Source organism: Myiozetetes cayanensis, unplaced genomic scaffold (assembly GCF_022539395.1).
Source record: "Myiozetetes cayanensis isolate MyiCay16 unplaced genomic scaffold, myiCay2020 scf5-8, whole genome shotgun sequence".
Classification (NCBI taxonomy): Eukaryota; Metazoa; Chordata; class Aves; order Passeriformes; family Tyrannidae; genus Myiozetetes; species Myiozetetes cayanensis.
In genome coordinates, this window is record NW_026087742.1 from 92,427,092 (window position 1) to 92,446,216 (window position 19,125).

General features: G+C 39.8%; 1 protein-coding gene across 6 annotated transcripts in view; it reads right to left on the reverse strand.

Annotated features, from left to right (window-relative positions):
* The window catches only part of NAXD (NAD(P)HX dehydratase), a 51,320-nt gene that overhangs the window by 19,345 nt on the left and 12,850 nt on the right, over nt 1–19,125 (reverse strand). For all 6 annotated transcript variants that reach the window (XR_007631131.1, XM_050334161.1, XM_050334158.1 and 3 more), the window contains one exon: nt 8,883–8,991. Coding sequence is in view for 5 of the 6 variants with exons in the window: in XM_050334161.1 (XP_050190118.1) it covers nt 8,883–8,991 (109 nt within the window). In the remaining variant the exon portion in view is untranslated. The remainder of the gene's footprint in view (nt 1–8,882; nt 8,992–19,125) is intronic.

Genomic DNA, 19,125 nt, shown 5'->3' on the forward strand with positions numbered 1-19,125 from the left:
CCTAAGTACAGCCAAAGGATATCTTATCAGTCATGGAGTCTTCACAGAGCAGCCATCCTGAAGCACCAGGAGCAGAGAGGAGGTGGTGCACTCACAGCAAGTACCCACAGCCTCTTGGAAGTCGGTCTGGACTTCTCCACCCAAGTCCACGAGCCAGCAATAACACATACCGTATTTACTCTGCCCACATGTAACAGCATACAAGCTGGTTCTTCATAGCTCCATGGAAAAGACAGTTCTATAGTTTTGCCCACACCTGACTTAGATATACTTTCCAGCCTTTTTAATTAGATGTGGATTAGCAGCAGAATGCCTGCAATGACTTTTAATATAACAGTAGTTTTATCACTACTTGCATTTTTCCTGATGAACTGATTCAGCTACACAAAACTTTGGCATTTGGTGTTTGAGAAGAATCAGGAAATTAGAGCCGCTCATTTTAATAAAAGACTGAATTTTAATGAAATTAACACAAAACCGCAATAGCAGCATATCATAAAGCAACACCTATACCACAACAGTAATTAATTTTCACATTGTCATCTTTCTACCTTGCAAAGGAAAGATGGCTTTACTGATGTCAACAATCAACACTGCATTTCCTCAGTCCCTTCAAGAGTCATGTCTTGGCCTACCCTTGGCAAAATTCGTACTCATGTTCTCAACAAGAAGTTCAAGCTTTAAGATGCCATAATAACGGAGAGTATTACTTGTGATGACACCAAACCCTTTAGGAAGTCACAACCTTGCCATCAGCCCACTGAAAGTGCAGTCCTCTGCAACTTGCAAATGCCAAGTATGCAATTACACACTCTGATTTGGGAGAGACATGCAAATGTGCCTAACCTGTCACTGGCTACATCTCATACAACCTTAAAAAAATCAAAAAGCAATGGCAGCCCCTTTTACAAAGAACTCTGTATTGAAAGCTAGGATCGGAAACTGCTGTTGAAATGCCACCTATAATTGCTTATATTTTCTGCATGGATGCTGCTCTCATCCAGCAGTCCTGGATCCATGGTTTTGTCTGGAACAGAGAGATAAAAGAAGCAGACAAAATTTCCTGTAAATGCTGCAGCTGGAAGTATTTCTGCACCTCTTCTTCCCCCAGGTGACCGGGAGGAACAAGTAAGTTCCACCACAACACACTGCAAATCAATTCCTACCAAATTCCTACGGCACTGAAAGCCCTAGGAAGCAATTCTGCCTTGCTTGCTTCAAGTCTGGATAAATGCAGAGTTAGCAGGGACTCAGCTGCAACAGAGGTCAGGATGCAGCTCTGTGCTGGGAATGCTTGGAAAATGGGCTTGGTGAGCAGAAGTTTCTAATCTTGCACAGCTAGAGGTAGGCAAATATTCCAAGCTCAGGCTGTGCTCAAGGCTACAGTCAGGGTTGGCAGGAAGGAAGAAGCTTCCCTAAATATATTCTGTTTGGTGCAAGACGTTTAAAAAACATTAAGAATGGAGTTCTACTGTTTGAGGTTCTTCAAATTAAAAACATATTTTCAGTAATTTGCTTTGGGTTTTTTATTTACTTGCTGTTTTTACAAAAAAGCCATGCTGTTAACTCTTAAACTTGCTTTCCTTAGCTCCTATAAACTGATCCAAGATTCCTCATCCTCCTTCCAAAATTCAGCAAAGACAAACAAAACTGTCTCTGTGGAGAAGATATATATAAATCACCCTTAACTAGCCTAATTGCCTGAGCTTTACTTTATATATTTCTTATGCATAACTATCACTAGTTCATTGATCACTCCACTAAGCTCTCAAACCTTACACAACAAATGACTACCACCCTTGAATGAAGAGTCACATAACAGAGATGAATATCCTTTCTCTGAAACAAACAGCTTCTTTATCTCATGGTTTACTCTCCGTTCAATTTAAGTTGGTCCTTTTCTTATAACTGTAGTACCTCATGCTAGGCCCTATTCTCCAAAACAGATTTTCAGATGCACAGCTAAATATTAAAGGCTGGTAGGTACTCTAAAGAGTACCCTGCTACATGATAAGGCTCATTATGTGCTTTGGGAAATGTTGAAAGCTGTTGTTACAACTAACAAAGCTGAAGACACTGTAGATGGCAGTTAATCAAAAGTGCTCTATTCTACATTAAAAAAAAAAAAAAAACCCACAAAAATTATTCACTTGTAAATTCCCTCTTTGAATTCAAATTAGATCACTTGTCCTCAAAGGTGGAGGAAAATTGCAGCTAATGCTTTCTTAATATCAGCTTCAATCATACGCTAAATTCTTAAAGGTGACATAATCCAAAGGAATGCCTGAACACAAGGAACACAAGCAAACAAAGTAGAATCCTCTGAAATACTATCCTAGTTATGCAAAACCCCAGTGCACTCCTTTTTGGCTTTGCTTCTCAAAATTACGGTCAACCAGACACCACTTAAGAAGCTACATTTATACACTTTCAGCCTTAAACACATCCAAATCCACTTTAAGCAATAATCAGAATAAATAAAAACAGCCATTTTCCTCATGCTTTGATCCACTGAATGTTTGCTCTTGCAAACTCTACAAGGTGTCCAATTTATAACTGATTACGTTAATGTTAGATTTGGCTTAAGATACTCATGGTCAGCTGCTGGCATTTTGTCTCAAAAAAAACACACATAATCTTAAAATGAACTCTGTAATTTACCACTGCAGATTTCTCTGTAGAGTTTGTAGCTGAATGATGCTCAGAAAGAGTTGAAAAGGTATACCATTCGGCGTTTTGCTTACAAATGCTTCTAAGTAACAAAATCACGTTAAAAAACAATATAAGCCTACACACAGAAAGCAAATAACATCCCACTTCACTGTGAAAGACTTTCATCAAGATCCATTACATATATTAGAAAATAAATTCTGTTTGCAAGCTGCATAAACCTGTATTTAAGGTCCTGTTAGCATATATTCAAACACTGTTTTTCTAATCAAGACATTTGTGAAGAAGCCAAAGAATGCTAACAGTTCTTAACACAAGCAGCAATAGTTCTTGGCATAACCAAGAGGATTTTTCTGCTTTGAGAGATGTTCCCAAGCTTTATCTGCACCCAAGAGAGAGAAAGAACTGCATCCTATCCCAGCAAGTGCCTCATCTTAGCTGACGACATGCACAAATTCTGACTTTCATCAGGCCTTTTGAGAGCAATGAAGCTTGGCTAGTAAGAGGTTAGTTTTTCACTGGATACTATCTGTGGTACAGGCATCAATATCAGCAGTTGGGTGAAGGCTCAGAGGAATGCATTTTGCACACTCATTCTCACAGCAAGTGCACACACATGCCCTCTGGGGTTTGCCTCTGCAGTACTGTCAGAGATTGAAATAGTTAATGGCTCAAACATTGTTAAGATCACTAAGAGACTGCTCATCCAGCAAAGCCCACCCCTCCCTGAATATGCTTACTTGGAAAGGACCTTCAGATAAGTGGGTGTCATTGTCCAACTATCCCAGGTGCAGAAGGGTGTGCACACCTGAAGCTACAAACTGGATTGCCAGATAAGGGAAGAGGCAAATCCTGTGAGGTGGGATAATCCTTCTTAGCATGCCAAGGTCCTCCCTTACATGATGACTCTGCTGTGAAGACCCCTCTGGGGAGCACTGAAGACTTGTGACATGTCCTGTGAGACATCATCCACTGTAAAACTCCCCGCCCCAGGGAAGGTACAAGGTGTCCCCACCTGAGCTTGAAGTGTATAGTAACTCATGAAATCTCTGAGTTGTGGGGGGCTTCCCCCAGCCCCAACGGATCAAGACCATCACTTCAATCAACAGACATGAAAACTGCCAAGTTTCATCGCTGGATCCAACGAGTGGTGACTATACCTTTCCACCTTTATCCTTCTTTCTCTTCCTTTCCTTATACATTTCCTTAAGTGTTATTTTTATGCTTTAATAGTGCCATATTACTATAGATGATAACAACCAAAACAACTACACCTGTTTTCCTTTGAAACAAAACTGTTCTAAAATAAACCAGACATATATATATATATATATTTACAAACAGCAGATGATTTAGTGTTCACTCTAATCCACCCCAAGGGATTTATTAACCAGAACCTGGGTTACCCTCCCCTTCTGGGACGAGTCATAATGAGCACCACAGGCACAAGATCCAATCTACCTCACCTCCTCCTGGCTGAGTGCTGAGAACAGGAAGTGGCATGTCCTCACTGCTATTTCAGTTCCCTAGGAACTGCTGCATTCCCACAGCAAGAACCTCCAGAGGGTATAAACAGGGAAAGAAGCAAATGCGTGTGACATGCACTGAAAAATGAAGTTTTGGAAAACAGTAATTCTGCTAATTTGAGTTGCCACAAGCAGTGATTCTAAAGAGTAATAAATCCTGTTGTTCACATTTGTGCACGGTGGTGGGTACCACAGACAGTACGACCAATCTGTCTGTCACCTGCAGCATTAGCCTGGGATGCTTCTCAGGTGTCTTATACTTGGTACAAATGGAACGGGGAGCTGCTCAGATATAAAGAGGAAAATGTTTCTCAAGGTCCATAGTGGCAGATTTAGCTTTAACAGACAGCTATACAGGTGGCCCTGTATTCTACAGCCCTCTTGATCTTATGAAAAGCTAGTGCAGATAGTGTAGCAAAGCACCTGGTCCCATTCTCACAATTTATTAAGGCTATCAAGTGTTGCCTAAATCCTGAAAGTCTGAGGCTCGAAAGGGGGAAACTAATCCACCTAACCAAACACAGAAAGGCTGATGCCTCCATCAAGGTGGAACTGAGAATCCATCCATCTGAAAATTTCAAATGGGTTCTCTCTGAGCACACTCGATGGAGGTGATCCCGTGACAATGGCCCAAAACTCTCTCACCATATAGATATTAACTATAGCCAGACAACCTTTCAACACAACCATACAGTGATGTCACTAGGGTTGGAAAATGAGATTTCTGAAATTTATATCCCAAGAGATAGGCAAGATCTTAAAGGGCAAATGACTGGCTGAGGGTAGTGTTGCAAGGCGAGGGGGGTGAGAGAAGAGAAACAGCAACAGCAACAGGCACCAATGGCAGCTAGGCAGGGCCTCAGGCAAAGGAAAAACCCAGGCTGGTATTCCTGACATGTTCTTGGAGCTAAAACAAAGATCGAGAATTGAGCGAGAGGAACAAGCACATGGTTTGAGAAACCAATCAATTTTATCGTGTAATCTGAATTACACAGAGCCATTCTTGCTATTAATCATTACCTCTCTCACAGGAGGGAAGCAAGCATGCACTGCTGAAAACACCAATCTACCTTTGCTGCTGCAAAGCAAAACACAGCAGGTCTGAAGTGCCAGCATCCAGGATTCTGTGCTACCACTTCAGGGAGAGAGAGAAGGAACCTAGTGACAGGTAAAGAAGATTCCAACGTCAAAGACTTCTGCTAAGGAACAGAGCTCTTCATACGGATGAATGCTTCTCTCTACCTGATCCCGACAGTAACTGCTGTTCCACCAACAATCCTGTATCAGCCCATTTGACCACAAAGCCAGAAGGAACAGGGGAAAGGAGATGACAAAAGGATGGAAACTGATAAAGAACACAGCTCAGCCTGTAACTGCCTAACTGCTAGGTGGCAGCAGAATGCAGAACATCCTTGAGCATTAGGCAGCATCTCTCCCAGGAGGCTACACAAGCAATAACACATTTTTCCAAAGTGCTTTTGGAAGCTGCACTCATCTCATCCTCCAGGAGAAGAATCTGGTTCTCTCACAGACCCGAGGAACAGTTCTAGATGGTACAGGCAGAAACTTCCCTACTTCCAAGCCTCAGCTACAAGGAAAATCAGATCAGAGTAAGACCAGAAGTGCAAACATCCCTGGAACAGCTGAATGAAGAACACTATGATGGGTAGATATGAGAAGGACATAACACTGGTGCTATGTGAAAAAAAGGAGAGTGCCCAATAGCTTTGGAAATATGCTGCAGAGGATAGTCATAGGGACCTGGGCCTTGCTTCCATGTGGCAGCTAAACTCTTTCTCAACAGTCTAAACCACCGGCAGCAGCATTCCAACTGAGGTGAACCCGGGGAGGTAACGTACTGTCATCTCTGACCAGAATCAGTCATGGGCACTGAAAGGCAGAAATGGATGGCCTGATGTTTCCTACAAAAAGCTGACAGGGTGGCCAAGTTCCACACCAAATGTGGTAACAGTATTTCCGAATTTTGAATTAGTATGGGGAGCAGAGATGCTTCAGTGTGCACACTCCAAAGCTGAGAAGTGGAGCAAAAATGTGTTTTGTGCCTTTCTCTTGTAGAGAAACAGTTTGGAGTGCTTATTTGCTCCAGAGTTGGAAGGTCTAATCAGGCCAAGACTACAACTGCCACATCTGCAAGGAATCCAGCTGCACAACTATTGGGATACAAAAAATGCTTTCTTTAAGAGAATTTTCTGAAGCTGCAGCTCCTAGTCCTTCAAATCCAAGGCTAGGAAGCTTTGACAGAGCATCAACCCCCACCCAAGCAACTGAGTAACAGCAGGGTTACTGGCACAGACCCACTCAAGTAGCATATGAAAGAGGGATATAACTTGCAGAGTGGTTTCTCATAACAGGACTTGTAAATGGAATTACATCCAAACCCAGAAAATCACAGGAAGCCAGTAAGTATGTCTTCAAAGAATATCACTATGCGCTCAAGGGAAAAAAAAGTGTCAAAGGAAACTGATCACAGGGTGGGGGATTTTTTAATCGGACTGTTGAAAGGAGCTCAAGTGCCACAGTGCACACACTGCTGCAGGCATTAAGAATGAGGGAGGCAGGTGACATACTAAAGATGCTGAGGAAGCAAAGCATTCTTTGATCTGGAGATGATAAACCATCTGGTCAACAAGTACCAGAAATTGCAGGTTATTGCACTAGTTAATTTCTTAATTTCTCAATGTTTATGAGAAAGAAGGAGCCTAAACACATGACTGTTTAGAGAAGCACATTCATTGGCAATGTGTTGGCACAATACTGACAAGAACTGACATAAAAACAGCACCGGTGGTGACACACCACTATGCCTCAGCACTTTAATGGGACAGAAGGAGGAAGAGGGGAAGCTCTCTCCCACAAAATGCTGATCAGAAAGCAGACACCTACTTCCCAGCCCTGTGTTCCTAAGACACATGCCATGGTCAGCTTACAGGGAAACCAGAAAACTATATACCAGGCCAATCTCCTGTAAGAGTTTTAAATAGCAAGGATATCATCTCTTGCTTTTTTATTGAAGCTTAAAATTTGCCTTCCCTTAGCACAGAGAAGCACAGGTCTTCCTCAAGGAGGCAAACAGGGGTCACTTATCCCCAGTGACATGTTAGAACCCACAAAACCCACAACGCTGGGTAAATAATGAACACTTACATAACTAGGGTGAAGACAAAGAACTTGAGCTTTAATGTGAATTGAAATTAATAAGGCCAGACCCTCGGCTCACATGAATGTATCCTGAGATTTTAGCATGAAGTAACTTCCAAATGCCTTGTCTTTATCAGCTGGGTTTGTTTCTTTATCTCTAAGCTAGCTTACACAGGACAGCCAGGCTGAAGTAAAAGTATGCTTGTAATTCACTAGGAAAGCAAAATTATTTTTAGCAATGATGAAAAAAACACAATCAAGAAATGTCCCAGATATTTCTTTAGTACCAATAAGCACATAAACCCCAGATGGAATTCTGATATAAAAGAAGCTTATCTTACATATCTTGGATATTATAAATTAATCTTATTTTCTTTCGTTTAATGTATTCTTCTTTTAGGAACAGAAGACAAACTTAATTTCTTTTTAAACCAAGGAAATAGAAAAATCATTGACCAAAATCTTTTTCTGTAGAAGGAATTCTGAAAAATTGTTTTAAAAAATAATAAAATACGTTTAAATAGTCCATTTAGAATAAAATTTGATTTCTCCATAAGGTGTAATAATTTATTTTTTACTTTCTAATCTTTATTAGTTTTGCACTTCTGTATCATAATACACACATTTTTCTTCTGAAAAGGAAGCAGGAGAATTAAAGAAGTGAAAAGCTCCAGTAGCAACTTTCTCTAACAAAATCCTAACAAAAGCAGTCTCCCTAGTTTTAAAGGTAATCTAAATCACTTGGATAGTGTGGTCTCCATTCTCTTGCCTTCCCTGTTTTGCAATTTCACTGTGTGCCTGTCAAAATTTTTGTAAATTATATTAATTCCACTTGTTAGCACCACTGATAAATTCAGTAATACTGCTCAGGAAGAAAAAAAAGAAATTGTACAAAATTAGATTGACAGTCGACTGAAAGATACACTTCAAACATACAAAGATGTGTTGACGGTAATACAAAACATCATCTGGAAGACAGTCTAAGTATGTGTTATTTAAAGTACTAAACTATCTAAGCTCCTGTTTTCATCTCTCCTCTAAGGCTTGACAGAAAATAGGATTACCTCTTTATCCAGAGTAGAAATCTGCAACATTTTATAATTAAGAGTATTATTTCTTATTGCAAGGGGACACGGTCCCTGTTCTTTGATACATTTGATAAAAGATGTCAAATATGGTTCCAAAAATAAGGAAATCAAATCTGTATCTGTGCACTTACAGTACAGGTGCTTTGCACCTAAGAAAACACAGAGCCCTTTATCTACATATGCCAACATCTATTTCTTCATTAGTGACTTCCACAAGCAAAACAAAAGCAACCATACCGATGCCTAAAATTCCAAGTGAAGATTAAGCATAATAATGAAGACCGTGAACAGTAACTACAATTTTCAGTCATCAATATTTTATTAAATTTGTTATTTAGCAACCCTATCAAGAACATTTGTGTAATGATGTAAAATACAGGAGAGTATTTAATAAAATGCAACATAAAAACACAGGATACGGTATCAGTATGCACATTACCTTAGCGTTCTCAAGTAGAACTTCATCTCTACCTAAGCCAGGTCCTATGACAACTGAGTGCAGTCGTGGTAACCACTTTTCCACCTCATGGACAGCATTGGGACTATCACTAAAACGGAAGTGTGACAAAAAGACAAGTTTAAAAAGGCTTCATTTTAGTAGTCTCAGAAATTGAGTTCAAGATGCAAGATAGAAAGAGATATTTCCTATCTTGAGTGTCAGGCAATTTTATCCTCCAAACTACCAAAAATTTATGACCCAGGAAATACAGAATGGTTGCCCAAACATTTCTCTCAATTCATTCCTTAGGGAATATCACATAAAAATGAGGAGGTAATTGCAAGTGCCTACTACAGTTGTTTACAAAATAAAAAATAAAACCCAAGCAGGAAACCAACAATTTTTGGTCTGTCACAATTCCTATCTAATGCTTCTTTGCAGAGATTATACCTTGGAGAGAGATCCACCATCTCACAGGTATATACTGTGGCTTGCTGAAAATGATGCAATTATTTATTTCCCTACATGGCAAAGGGATAAATCTACTCATATGCTTTTTTGTCAGTTGCTTCATAAGCATTTGTTCCAACTGAATTACAGCCAAATTGTCCTGTTTCCCCAAAAGACAACTGGAGAAACAAGCTATTCAGTAGGGGTATTATCTGCTTGTACTGCTTAAGATTTCTGCAGCATTTAGGTTTTTGTCTGCATTGGAAAAATGATGAGAAAATCTGCTGCCAAATATAGCTGCCACAATACAGCATTCAGCCACTGACCAGAACTGTTTATTCTGTTCTGATCAGTTTTGTTGTGTAAATAGGTCAGAATATTTTGGAAAGCACTGCCCACCAGTTGTAGTTAATCCTTACTGACAGTATGGAGGGAAAATTTAGCCTCCCTCCCTCCCCACCTCTGACATTAGTGACAACAATAAATGAGCATTTTAACTGAAGCACGGGGAATAAAGCTCCCTGTAGGCTGAGCAAGGAGGTACTGCTTCACAGTATCGCTCAGAATATTTTAAGCTTGCAATACTTCAACAAAGCTGTATTATTACGGATGAAAGCCACTGCATGTTTCTCATAACCAACAGCTGTACTGATGGGACACACCACTTGGGAACAAGTGTTTAGCTTGCATCTGGCAGAATCAGCACATTCCACAATGATTTCTGCAAGTGCCAGGCAGGAGCCCAAAGCCTTGGCAGCTGCAGGGAGCGAGGCAGAGCGCTCAAGGCCGTAGGGATGCAGTGCCTCCCGCCTGGCCGCAGCCCAGCAACCCCTCCACAGACAAAGCTGCTCCAGAAATCTCGGCTGTGCCAGCCAGGGCTCCCCAAAGGCGCCCTGTGCTGACACCACAAAACAGCTCTGTCAAAACAAGGCTGCTGCGTAGAAGCAATGACCCGCTGCAAGGTCAAGGGAGACAACGAACCACGTGAGGACAGCGGTGTCCCTGAAGCAGTCCCCTGGTTTAGCAGCTCAATTTCCATTTGAACGATGCAGCTCACTCCCTTCTCTAACTCAAAAGGAAACAGTAGCAGCTTGAGAACTGCCAAACAGCTCACTTTTTATTTTTTATCTGACTCCGTACAATCATCTATAAGTTTATGATGTAGGTACAGGCTGGACATAAAAATTCTTCAAGACATATTTAAAGCACTATTAAAAAAACAAACCAAAAACAGCTCTTTAATATGTGATAGGCTGAACATGTGAAAAATTGCCTGTTAAACCAAACTCTAATAAAACGTCACCATTTCTGAATGCAGGTCACTTTTTTTTATTCACATGCTGAACTTATTTTATCTTTGAAGAGCAACATATATCTCAAATATACATATTTCTCAAATAAATGTATCTAAGTATCACATAGTTATAAAATTCCATATATATATATATACACACACATATATGAGGATGTGTGAATGGATTGGATTCAAAACACCTTTGGACAGTAGAAGCCAAATACATTTAAAAAAATGCTTCAGTAAACATAAGCTAAGAACAGAGCTATAGGTAGTTTCAGAAATGTTCTGCTCTTCTACCAATATCTCGTGCAAATAATTTAAAGGTAGAAAGTTTGCCACTTTATTTATATTCAGGATTGAAATAAAATAATTTGGTCTACAACTCAATTGATAACGTGCACTTTTCAAAACAAAGCCATCTCTCGGGAAATGAACAGTCCAACATTAAGCCACTCCTGCTCACTTTGCTTCTGGTAATAATAAAAACCTACTGTGGAGCTTTTCATCTTCAAAGCATTTTGCAAACATTACATTCAACTCCTTTGCAACTTCACATCAAGAAACAACCCAAGACGTGAAGGGTCGAGAGATTAAAAATGGTGATAATGACTACTACACTGCAAAATCAGCTATAAAAACATGCTGTAAAGTAATGGATGGATTTTGATTCTTCATAAAGAAAGCAGAACAAATACTGCCTCGCAGAAGCATCATACCAACTTCACTTCGAGACACTGGATGTCCACAACAGCTGTAGCTATGCAGCTACTTATGCCTTACAAACACCCTGTATCTACTCTGAAAGTTGAAGGGCTGTTGTGTTATCTTACAGACATCAAACTATTAGCATTTTAAAGCTGACAGAGTATAAATGATCAACAGTTAACTTTCTTCAGGAAGGGGCATCACCTTGAATGTTCCTGACCACAGGATTCACCATAAATACAGAAAGTCTTCCAGCTCTTAATAGCTACAGTCCATACACGACTTAATATGCCCAGAAGAACTCTCAGACACTGAGGACAGCTGGCCTGTACACCCTCAGGTTTCAGAGCAGGCAAAGCTCAACCTGCCTGTCGGGCACAGTTCCTGGACCACAGTAATCTCTCATCAGTGGAAAAAGTGGTTGGGCTAGATGGCATAGTCCAAAATTCTTGCAAAGGATTATTTGGATAATTTGCTTGTGCAGATAATCACGCTTTCAGGTACTGAGGGATAAATTTCCCTTGGCAGTGTTTAGTTTATTAGTACAGAAAAAAACCCTTGCTTTTTCTTGTTTGCCTTTGTATCAAAACCAGAGAAAAACCTCTAAAGACTCTGGAGGCACCAGCACAAAACACCATCAGGTCCTCAGCTGTTCCCTGTGTACTACACTAACACAAAGAACACTGTTAATGTCCTTTGTCACTTCAAGCCAATTTCTCTGCCTGATTATTAACCTGATCTCAAACCTCTTCATTTAATTAGCACCTCCACTGCCCAAGACTTTGAAACAACATTTGAAATTAGCACTGTATTTAAAAAAACCCAACACCTATCTAGAAAGGTATGAGGTATGAAGACGACGACCCCTTGTTCAAAAGAGATGCAATCTCCAGGCTTTGACAGAACTGGATCAAGTAAGCAAGAATCAGTAATGCCTTTAGAGGTGCAGAGCCATATGATATGCAACTTGATGCTTTTCCAGAGAAATGCAATACCCTCACTCTAAAGGAAAAAGCTAATATTATCATAAAGAGGACTCAGAAAATCTCTTTAAAGGCCATGAGACAACAGCATTTGAATTTCTGTAAAGAAGGTAAAAACCATTGAGAGAAACTTCAATTAACTAAAACTCTGGGATTTTCCAAAATGAAGCAAGTTTTTTTTTTTTTGAAAGTGATAGGGCAAACAATTGGGAAATAATCTGTCTTTCCCATAATTTAAAAATACAAACTCTGCATCATGGACATATACAACAGGAATAATTTGGGAAGCTGAATCCAAACACCTGTAACACCTGTAAACACGAGACCGAACTATCGTACCATTGTGAAGATGTGTGCAATTAAAGATTCTAGTGACAAACCACAGCAGGGAACAAATAGATCTTCAAACACATACTTAACTTTCAGCTAATCCCTATGTGTTATGTGACATGCTATCAGACGCCATTCTGATGAAAATCCAGATTATGACAGCTCACTGTTGCTAAATCAAGCAACCAGCCAACGCCCCTCCAAAGCCCCCAAAGCTTCCTCAAAATCTCAGCTTGTCTGCAAAGCAACCAATAAAGCTCTGACTGCATACAGAAAAGAACTATCACAGGATAAACACAACTAACAAATGCAAGATAACAGAATAATTAATAAGGAAAACTGAAGGAGCTTCTGTAACTCATGCCATATCTGTGAAGTTGAGCAGGTTAAGAAAGTCTTACGTCAACAATCACTGAATCAACTTCACTCATCGTCCATTAGTCAGACCTAAACAAACAAGCAACATACAGAGGATGTCACAGGGGGGCACATGATGAAAAAGGACCCCACAGATAGGGTGGCTATTAATGAGAGGTAAGGGGAGAGAGAGACAAAGCTTTGCTCAAGGAGGCTGAGAACTCCATGATCTCTTGGGAAGACACACACAACAGCTTTATCATTCGTCATCCCTGAAGCCACTGCGTGGACAGGACCAGGACGTGGTGTTCAGCATCTCATATGCTTTCTGCTCTTTTCTCTGCTTCCAGAATGTATCAAGAAAAGTACTTTCCACGGCAAAATAGACAAAGATTCTACAAATTAAACAGCACTGAGTCTCTAAAATGGTGAGGATAAATTTTCTCTGCAAATTATTAGTAGCTTTAGATAACTTTTGCCACATCAACCTCATGAAGTTCAATATGTGCAATGTGCTGCACCTGGGTCAGGGTAATCCTAGATATCAGTACAGACTGGGAGAAGTAATTGAGAGCAGCCCTGAGGTGATGAGCTAGTACAGAAAGAAAAACTTCAGGTTAAGCTTTTTGCTCTTCAGGACTCTTCTGTATTTCACTATCACACAATAAAAATTGTCATAAAACACAGTTCCGTAGATCTTCGTCTTGGAGAAAGCTTGATGCAATACCTTTTCCAAAAATGACACTACCACCACCAAAAAACCACCAACTGGAAAAAAAAAGGATGGTGGTGGCTACTGCCCTAACATCACTCACAGTTTCTAAACACCTTCTAGAGCAGTTTGTAATAGTTATTTACCAGGTACTATCTGCCTGAATGTCTGCTCTAGGCTGGTCACTGCCCAGAGTGGGAGGACACTTGAAGCTAAGGCCTGAAACACCACTCCCACCCCCATCCCTCCAAAACACCAAAAATTTTGTTCTACATTGCTTTTTATTCAAAGGTTGGCTTTTACCAAATGATCAAAAGCCACCAAGCAATAGCTTTAAATTATTACAGTAAGCTCTAAACACAGCAGCTTTCCTCATTCATGATGAATGACAGTTACTGGCATTGCTTTCTAGAGGAGGGAAAGGAACAAGTGATAAGGTGCAGCTTTGTCAAATTTTGCATGGAAACAAGAAAATGTGAAGCAAAGTCAGCAAGGGTGTCACCAGGAGCTACAGAAAGAGTAGATAAGCATGAATGACAGCACAAATAGGAGTCAGTGGGACTGCAGCTCTTCACATGTGTTTTAAGCAGAGCTGGAAACACCTTAGTAATCAGAGATGTGGTTTGGACGCCACAAAATGCCAATCAAGTGGGACCTCCTGCTAGAGAAGAACACAGGACAAAAGCAAGACTGCCATCACCCCATCAACTATATAGCTCCTCATTGGAGAGTATATTATTCAAATTCTGCTCATTATCTGTGCACACTTGGTGTGACTGAGGCAACTCCAAATGCATTAAAATGCACCATTGCAGAACTCTGTTTATGCAAACTCAGACAAAGCCACTTTAAGTGGGCAGTTTCAAAAGCCAACTTAGAGACTTATCTTCAAAGATGGGAAAAAGTCTCTGATCCGAGGATGAAAGAGTTTCAGTTTTGTTTGTCCAAACACTGCAGGTAATTATAATTAATGTGAATCAAATGTTAGATCTGCTGACAATGTATAACCCGTCATATTATACAACACATCAAAAGAGCAAAAGACAGGACATAATGTGTAGCTCTGGAACTCAATGTAGTCATCTCAGAAAGCTAATTGTTAACTATTGTGGTAAATCTTTGGTGTGGTCTTTATTGGAAACTGGGTAAATAAGATAGGGAGTGAGATTATCCTGGAGAGTTTAGGTCAAATGAGTTATTTCAAACCCAAACAATGCAAGAAAATGCTGAGCATAAAATTAAACTAACTCTCTATTCCAAGACTAGCTCTATTTGTCAATGTTTAAATAATCGTTCTTGTAAATAAATGCCAAATCTCCAGAAGCCCAAGGGCTTCAGGCAACATCTTTCAGTCCCATGAACAGAACTGGAAATAATAAACTTACTAGAGAAGCTCTTTAAGCCTATTATCAACTCGTGTCTCTCACCAGGCACCTCAACCAGGTGGAGTAAATCTCAGTGACAACACAGTGGTATGAAGTTGGTTAGATGCAACTAGAGACCAGAAAGAGATACATTTAATAAATTAAAGTTAGCGTATTAAAATGCCCCTCTCTTCAAAGTTTAGAGGACAAAATGGTTATTTTCACCTAGCAGGCTGTTAAAGTATCTTTGAATAGTGTACAATCTGTAAACACTGGATAGACAATGCATATTTTGCAGTTACAATTTGATTAAATGACAAGGAAAAAAATGAAAGAAAAAGAAAGACCTTAATAAGAAGTATTGAATTCTATTCAAATCAAGTCTTCCTTTCCAGCAACTGTGTAAGTTAATTTAGACACCAGAAGCAAACCTGATAGGCTTCTTCTAAATATTAAAAACATAGCAGCAGTGCATTATTTGGGAGAAGCATTGGTATCACGAGATCATAGGAAGAGACTGCTTTTAATATGCAGATATCAGAGTCTTTACTTACTCCATTACACATTCTTCCTTCAGTGACCTACTGAGGTACACATTTAGCAAAAACGTCGTATTTGCTATATCATTGTTTTGGCATTTTTCCATAATGATGACAACAAAACTGAAAATGTCCACAGCTCCTCTTTGGAAACCAGATCTCACTTAGGTATCAGATGTTCTGTCTCACTAGGAATTAGGGGGTCACACACTACAGGCATCAGAGCTAACAACAGCCTCTTCAATAACAAACCCAAAAGCAGTATACCCATGGGATTACCCCTCATGCAGAACAGAATCTCCTGCATCCTGTGAGAGACCTATAAAGGAGAAGAAGCTATTCCTGACTCTATTTCCTGAGATTTCTCATACAGATATGACAACAGCACTGAAGGTCAACCTTATCTAACCTTGTAAAGATACCACAGCTCCATAACACAATCATTTTATGACCTGCTTTTAGATATATCTAAATACTCAAAGCAGTTGTAGTCTGTTTTGATTTCAACCACATTACCAATGTGTATTATGACAATCCTCCCCAAAAGCATAACAATAACCAAAAAAATTCTTGACCTCCTATTTTCAGAGTTCATGAAGTGGCCTTGACCCATTAATACTTCCTGTGAACTGACTTGGTAAGAAGAATCTGTCAAATATTCTTCAAATGGACTGAAATCAACCAGACCTGTGACTTTAAAAGTGACAGAATGAAGATAACAATGTAATTTCCCTCAGAAAGAAACACACTTACAACGTCCCTAGAAAAACTAATGCCTTTTTTTCTTTAATGTTAAAACCAACAAATAAAGTGAGAAGCTTTTATCACATTGGTAGCCCTCTCATTCAACTCTTCAGGCACAGATGGTAGTTGAATTAATACCCAGAAGGCTACAGTACTTCCAATGGGCTGTGGATACATGAGAAGACAAAACAAGTCTCAGTTTAAACACCTGCTTTACTTATTGTCATCTGGTTAAAAAAAAAAAAAAAAAAGAGACCCTAAAACCTTCAAACAATAATCAAAAAAAATCATGCAAAATCAAACCTCAGGCATGCTTGCCTTCATTAAAACTCAAGAAAGGGTGAACACTCAAGAAACTTTGAACACCAAAGAAATTTAATCCTGGTTTCAAATCACAGTAGAATGGCAAGCATTCAGAAGGATGAATTTGGCCAGGATCTAATTGGACTACAACTCTTTCTGACACATCAGGAAGCAGCGAGAACAGCAGCATTCCCTGCAGTGATGCTAAAAACCTTTGGCTACTTCTCACATTTTGAGGAGGTGACAAAACCTCTGTTAGTATCACATGGGACCTCTGCAATATCAGGGAGGAAAGGGACTACAGTATGGGGTGAATACACCTCCCAGCTTTTATTCACTCTGCAACACAGTAAAGAAGCAGCAGCTTGTTGCCAAGAAAGCTGCACACAAGAAACAGGTCCATAAGCAAGTTTTGGTCACAGCATTGCACAACAGGACTGGACACAGTTTAAATATATAAATTCTCTGACTCAGCACACACAAACTGACCTTTATCTCTCCCTGAGAACTTAAGAAAAAAATACAACATTTTTTTATGTGATTCCTAACTGAGCTGCTGTTTAAATAGGGCTTGGGAGAAAGATGACCAAGTTTATGCCTTCCTTTATCCTCTCCACAGGTATAATGGGGATCCAGCAGCCAAGTCACTTGGGAGACATCTTTTTCATAATTGGGGCAATCTCTGCTTTCTCCTTGATTTTCCTTGGTGACATGAACTCCCTCACTTTTTCCAGCAGCTGATCCAAAAGAGGGTAAGTCCCACTGCTGCACAGAACTATTTTGTTTAATAGCTATCCTTAGCTAACACAACTGAAAGGTGTGAGCTTCCTCTCCACATAATGAATTATAAAGGGCTAAAAAGATTGTTCCTGGGTTTTCTTTAAGAGATTTGGTATTGCTTAGAAGTACTCAAATAACTTATCAGGAGCTCACTATTCATGATTCATGACTTTATCAAATTGTCAAAATGTAGACAAAATTCAACAAAATTAAGTAAAATATGTTCCAAAAACCCCATCTTCATTAAGTTTCTTCATTAGTGGTGACTGGTCTCAACACAGTCCACCCTCATGAGAATTTTCTTCTCAATTATTTTTAACTCAAAAGAATAATCTTTCAAAATCCAACCCAAAACTCGAACTCTGCAATTAACTATAAGACTTCCAGTAATTCTGGCAATCTTTCCTAGTCCACATAGGCCCATGTATACAACCAGTTGTGAGGAAGGTATTAGTTCTAAATCCATACCTAGTTCAAGGGTGAATTTTTTGGTGAATAATGGAAAAATTACCTGACTTCTTTGGGCCCCCACATCTCATTCTACTTCTCTGATAAACTGCCTGAGATCAAGGAGTATAGACTGTTGATTTTACAAACTGGTTGATAAACAGGTTACAAGAGGCCTACTCAGTAGAATCTGGATCTCTCCTGGTCCACAGAGAAAAAAACCTCTGGACAATTAACTACAAAAAAGTCTTTGCAAGAGGGGATTCTAGCACAATAGCTTTATTCAATCTTCTTTTAAAATATAACCAGTTGGGTTCATACAGCTCATTTAGCTCTGTGATCACTTGCCTATCAAGATAGGATAAGCCAACCCAAGTATCCAAGAAGTCTATTCAACCTGACCTGAGCCAGGGAATTAACTGGGGACATAAAAAAAGCTGCTGAAAACTCTTCTCTACAAAGTTCCCAACACTAATGCATGAAGGAAGTACACATTGATCTACAGCAAAAATCCACACAGAAAACACCTGCAAAAAACCTTAATAAAATGCCAAACCTAAGTTTTATCTTGTCTGTAATTGTGTAGCACTTACAGTAGGAACACGATAGCTGGGAAAACAGAAAAATGTAGCACAAACCAGGAGTAGCAGTGACAAGACCAAGGAAGGCAGCTGTCACTAAGACTCCATTTATTCCACTATTCAAAAAGCCCCGACTTCTACAATACACACTTTTCACTTCTCCACACGAAAGCAGAAAGTCAGACAGCAAAAATATTGAACTGGTTAGCCAGTCAGTTTTTGAATATTACGAGGTCATTGTGGAAGGGGCCATAATGCATGTGACAGAATCTCTGAATAAAAAGGAAAAGTTACTACTGATAATATTGACTATTTGTGGCTCCTAGGCACCCAGCTATCATTATTCCTCTCAGATGGTGAGGACACATAGAGCCAGGTGCTGAAACTTCATCTTTCCAGATCCCAAGCTGCCATGTGTAGTCCCAGTTCTCCCTCGTTTACTCACAAAGAATGAACTGAAGGACAAAAACCTCAGAGAAAGCTGCGTTATGGGTGTCCCCAGCACAGGATGTTACACCAAAAGGAATCCCAGGAAGGTCTACAACCGGGGTCACAAGGAATTCCCCTGTCAATGCTGCAAGATGGATGTTTGTTTTCACAACCCTCCTCTGCAATAATACTCAGTCATTCTCAAATGCCATTCCTTGAACA